The sequence below is a fragment of the Haemaphysalis longicornis genome, unplaced genomic scaffold, assembly GCF_048455015.1.
Source record: "Haemaphysalis longicornis isolate Haplotype H1 unplaced genomic scaffold, Haemaphysalis longicornis Haplotype H1 scaffold_12, whole genome shotgun sequence".
In the NCBI taxonomy this organism is placed as follows: Eukaryota; Metazoa; Arthropoda; class Arachnida; order Ixodida; family Ixodidae; genus Haemaphysalis; species Haemaphysalis longicornis.
The window spans coordinates 111,250,551-111,255,786 of record NW_027526225.1 but is presented as its reverse complement, the minus strand read 5'-3'; the positions used below and the strand labels follow the sequence as shown (position 1 = coordinate 111,255,786).

At 48.2% G+C, this 5,236-nt stretch overlaps 1 protein-coding gene across 1 annotated transcript; it reads right to left on the bottom strand.

Moving 5' to 3' along the window:
- Positions 1-321: 321 nt before the first annotated feature.
- LOC144163253 (ribosomal protein L37a) lies at positions 322-4,455 on the bottom strand. The gene is made up of 4 exons (XM_077694127.1): positions 4,341-4,455; positions 3,964-4,099; positions 3,200-3,284; positions 322-464 (listed from the first exon to the last, which is right to left on the bottom strand). The coding sequence occupies exons 1-4, from the start codon at positions 4,341-4,343 to the stop codon at positions 386-388; spliced, it is 303 nt and encodes a 100-aa protein (XP_077550253.1). The 5' UTR covers positions 4,344-4,455; the 3' UTR covers positions 322-385.
- Positions 4,456-5,236: the final 781 nt, after the last annotated feature.

Here is a 5,236-nt window from a genome sequence, read left to right as displayed (position 1 = left end):
TTTGATAATGCAAACGTTTTTTCACAGTCCCTTAGAGTTTGTCTTAACAGGAGTCAACTGTATATATCACAATGCAGAACCTAGAGCCACCACACCCACATTTCATGCCACAGTTGGTGGTGTCCTTGCATAGCTGGTTGGGTGCTCACTCCTGTTACAAGCCAGTTCTATACCCTGCATCATTTTTGTGCCCACATTTACTCCAAACAGTAGACTACAAACAATCTAGGCCAACAGTGACTGATTCAAAATATCCTCCCTCAATCTGGTCACACGCTACTGCACAGAGCTATGAGTGAACAAAGAGAACGGCCAGAAGGAGACAAGCAGGTCGGGAGGGCCCGGCGTTTATTACTCCAAGCTTCCCCCGGCGCTTTTTACACACTTATTTGCCGCCCGCACCGGATCCACCGGCCACTGCGTGCTTCTGGGACTTCTGCAGGCCACCCTCGCGGAAGCCGTTCCTGCAAGACAACAACACCGCCACTCGTCAGGGCCACTTCTCTTATGAACCACGCTATGACCATGCAACACAACCTCCCTGACACCCCTGCAAGCCCTGCGCAAATGAACAGTAAGTGCTGCTGTCTCACAAATCAGACACGTCCGTGAGTGCACACAGGAGTTTGCGTCGAACAGAGAAATTTGTGGCGGTCAAAAATGCGGAGCATTAGTACTCGTGTTTAACATGCTAGTTCTATTTAAACTGCTTCACACTGCACTATGCACACTTGCCCCTTCACGTAAGAAAAACTTCAAGGGGATGCTGAAGATCTGTGCAATAACTTCTGTAGGCGCACTGGAGGCAGAGCATTTACTTAACAGCACAAGATACCACTATTGAAGGTTCACATTCATTTATGCAAAAACAACGGCAAATCAGAATTAAAGCACAATGTAGAACTATGTGCATTTATCTAGATTTTTAAGTATAAACAATGCCGTGACTTTGCAGTAGTCTGCAGTGTGTGCAGCACATGCTCTAACCTTCAGGAACGAAGTTGAGGCTTCCACTACTACACAGTGAAATAAATGTCAGCTAACAGTTGGTACACCACGCAAGTAACATGCAACTAACCTTCCTCAGAGGCCCTCTAAGTGTAAATGTTCTACAGACTCAAAAACAGGGAAAAAAAAAAAAAAAAAAAAAGAGTGAAATCACGAGGTGAACAGCACAAATTGATGCGTCATAGGGACCAGGACGACAACAAAACTTGGATTAATACAAAAATGGGAAAGTTTGCACATGACTACCACTCCGACTGGAAACATTGCTACCATCGTGAGGAATTGAAAGGGGCGCATTTCAAACAACTCGTTCGCTGTGCCATAACATGATGTGGCAAGGGCTTTGCAACTTTGGGGGAGCAACCAAAAACTGTGAAGAAGCCGGAATTGCTCATCAAACCCTCCTAGTAAAACCTGGCAGGGCGATGCAACACGAAATACCCTGTGCCACCATAACGGCGCACACACGTTTTCCTCTGTGATAACGTTAAATACGAATAGCCTTCCACTAGGGCATGCTACGGAGCAGCTTGCTTGACATTGAACCAAACACACTGCGCACAACTGGAGATCCTCCATCTCGAATGTCTCCGCGCAATAGCTGGCCTGCCGCGTCACACGAGGCCAGAAGAGCTCTACAGGTAGTCTGGCCTCCCTCCCCTCAAAGCCTTTATCGAGGCGCACAATGAAGGCCATGAACTATGACGGCAAAACACAACAGCGGGCAGAGGACTCCTCACTCTCACAAAACTACCCCCCGTACACCCAAACTGCCATGCCTGCTGGAAGCCTTGGCTCGATGTGCTCCTCAAGCTTCCAAAACCACTCTCCAAAAAGTGCCATCAGCAGGGTCATGAAGCTGAGCATGGAGCAGCAGCTGCACATACTGACAGAACCTGGAACTGTGGTCACGGCAGCCACCTGGGACCCCATCACGCACAGAGCCAGGCTAGCTGCGATCTCCCCAATCGGCACACGCAGACAGATCCACATGTATGAGCACCAACCCAGCCCAGATTTCACTGTCCGCCATCCTGTGTGCAGTAGACGAGGTTTGTGGGGAGACGCGTCGAGGACTGAGGCAGACAGGGGAGAGGGTGGTCATCTATGCAGACCGTAGGGAGGCCGTAAAAATCCTCTTGCTCACGGTATCAAAATGGCAAGCACAGTGCAGTACAGGCACTATGGAGTGGAGGTGAGGGTGGACTGGATACCAAGGTCACGCCGGTGGCATTGGCGAGCGAGCTAATGGACGACCGCTCCGCCCTGGTGACCCAGGCTATGCCCGCACCAGACGACCCCAACCCAACAGCCAAAATTCATGCAGCCAAGAAGGAGCGAAGGCGTGCCCTTTGGCAGCACATCCCCACCAACCACCACCCACTGCCCCGAGGACTCCCACGGGGGCTCAGGTCCTCCCTAGTACCATTCCCTTCCAATTAACATTGGTTTTCATAAAACTACTGCACTGCAGCCTTTGACAAAGTGCCTTAACACCACAAAATAACATTACTGATTGTTTGAGCCACCATGAGTTCCAGATGCAAAAAATTTCTATGTTCATATGATTCGGATTTTCGCCAACTGCAGTCACAAGTTGGGAGCGGAAACGTAGCCGACAAGTCACCGCACTCGTTTTTCCATTTACTGCATTATATAACCTACTAGACAAGTTCGCGCATGAGTTTGCACAATTGTTATTCTGATGAAAGAATCGATCAACTGGAGCAATGTTGTATGTTGTCTTCGTGGTCCCTCAATCTCTGCAAAGTCAACTAGAGCAAATACCATGCATGGGGAAATTACACCTGACTACTGACGCGGTAACGGACATTTTTTGTTACGGACAATGATCTCATTTACATCATTTTTCACGACGCCAGCCACTGAAATTCAGCCCTGTAAAATTATTTTACACGAGCTTTCCTGCTTCTGCTACAGGTGTTGATCACAGCACAGATGGTTTCTTTGCTCTAAGATTGCTGAACAATATTGAAGCTCGAACATGCCAATGTAAGCACACTGCGAGCCCTCACAGCAAGGCACTGGTTGATCACAAAGAACTTGTGGTATGAGAGTTTCCCCAAGGATTCAACATTTTTCACCACTTCCCTGTTTTCGTACTGTAACGCAACTCCAAACAAAGCTAGAAAATGCGACTCCGCGTGGATTAGCCTAAGCTGCCTCTCACCTGAAGCGCCTCCAGACCTTCCTGAGGTGACGAAGACGACCAGTGCCAGTGGTCTTCCTCCTCTTAGCCTTGACGCTCCAGTTGTCTGAAGGCGAGAAAAGAAAAGACACACTGCTACAAAAGCCGTCACGCTGCTTAACATGCTCAACGATTGAGGCGAAGCGCCATCAGTGGTTCCTTAGATCAGCACGATCCATCTCTGAGAATAGAATTTTTTCATCATATGAACGCTTCAGTAGTAGTCACGCAGTTCCCGCACCGGGAAGCCACTTCGGCCAACCTTTCACCCATTTGCCGCGAAACAAAAAAAATAGCGCAAACGTCTCGGGTGTAAGCACTGTGCTAGGAATATCAAGGGATGCTATGCAGTTGGAATTCGCTACCAATCTACAGGCACGTGACAACGAAAAATGGGGATTTGGGCACGGCGTTACGTGATGGACAAGAGAGGAAAACACTTCCCCATGTGCAAAGCGATGTCAGCGACTTTTGTGCAAGAAAAAGCGGTGTAAATGGAGCTGCCCATTTCAATGCCACTAGCGAAACGTGTAGGGGCTTACTGAAAATGGCTTTTCTTTTAGCATGAGGCATTAACAGTGCTTCGGCGATCGTGGACCTTGGTGCAACAGCAGCCGCACTCCGGCAACAGTAGCAGCACTACACCACACTTGCCTCACAATTTACTGCGGCCACGACTGGGTGAAAAGTTGGCCGCGGCACAGCTCCGCTAATCGCGACGTAAGGGAACCACACGCGGCACTTACAGTGGCGCATCTTGCTGTTGGGGTAGCCGCACTGGGCGCATCTGGACTTTTGGATGTGGTAACTGCTGCGCCCGCAACGCCGACACAGCGTGTGGGTCTTATTCCTCCGTTTACCGAAACTGGAGGTACCCTTCGTCTGCAAAACAAGAAGGCACAAGGCTGTTGTCAAACGCGAGCCTCCCAACGACGCTGAAACCAATGCCGCTACATGGGTGGCCAAAGACCAATTTCGCAAAGTCAAAGCATTTAATACGCCAGTAAACAGATATCAACACGTTCAATCAACATGCTAGATGCGCTTTATTTAGATCTGACCAAAATATAGACGCAATATTTGCCGATTCAAATAGATTTAGGAGCAACAGAAAAACGCTCACCATCTTGACGGTTTACCAATCCAGGAAAGGACCCGGCACAACATCAACACAAAAAGGACTTTTGTGGTGGCGCTAGTAGTCAACTTTTTATTACCACTAAAAACCTAATACAAAGCATACTTTTTTTAAATGCCTTTTGTTTTAAATACATTTTAAAACTTTCAGAATTTTAATATGATGGTTTGTCAAAAAAATAGTTTGTTACCGTAAGAAAAGCGTCTGCTCTCTGAATCCGTACTGCCCGTACTCTGCAATCTCCTTCATGCATAAACAGCCCCTGTATGAAAAAGTGTATTATTTGGTCCGGTTGTCACCAAGTTGCACTAACCTTTTAAAGTTTTATCTCTCTTTGTCTCTCACAATCGCAAAAACGATTCTGAGAGCTGAATAGAGATGGGGACAATACATGTGCAGGGGCGACGCATTGGCGGTCATGTTCTGAAGGCGTATGGGGAACGCTATGCCTCATTTCCCGAATTTTGATCCGCCAGTGGCCTACTTTGAGCTCCTTCGCCGGACCTACTAGAAGATATTGTCCAACTATTGTTACGCTAGCAAGATGATTTTACGCTTGCCGCACACTGTAAAGAAGCTTCGTAGCTGCGACAGTTTCTTCACCCGCGGCAGCATGCCGCTTGCTTAGCAAGAGCGCTTAGCCGCGCTAGGAAGCCTCGGTTTCCCTCCTGTCTTGTTCTTGCACTAACACATGCATGTTGTCGCCGCTTACGTGCAGTGAGAGGGTCAGATCTCTTTTCGCGTGACCTTTCGGCGTGGTGTGGAAGTATAAAAGTCCTGCCCCATTCCTTCTGTCAGCTTTCCAGCGAAGTGCAGGATTCATAAGCAGAATGATAAAAAAACGAAAAAAAAAAAACGGCGCAAACGGCACTCATAAAGTC

Excerpts from the sequence above, each read along its gene's own strand:
- LOC144163253 (XM_077694127.1), bottom strand. Across the intron at positions 3,285-3,963 it reads CAACAGCAAGATGCGCCACT|ACAACTGGAGCGTCAAGGCT; the intron begins GTAAGTGCCGCG and ends TCTCGCCTTCAG. Across the intron at positions 465-3,199 it reads AAGGTCTGGAGGCGCTTCAG|GAACGGCTTCCGCGAGGGTG; the intron begins GTGAGAGGCAGC and ends GTTGTCTTGCAG.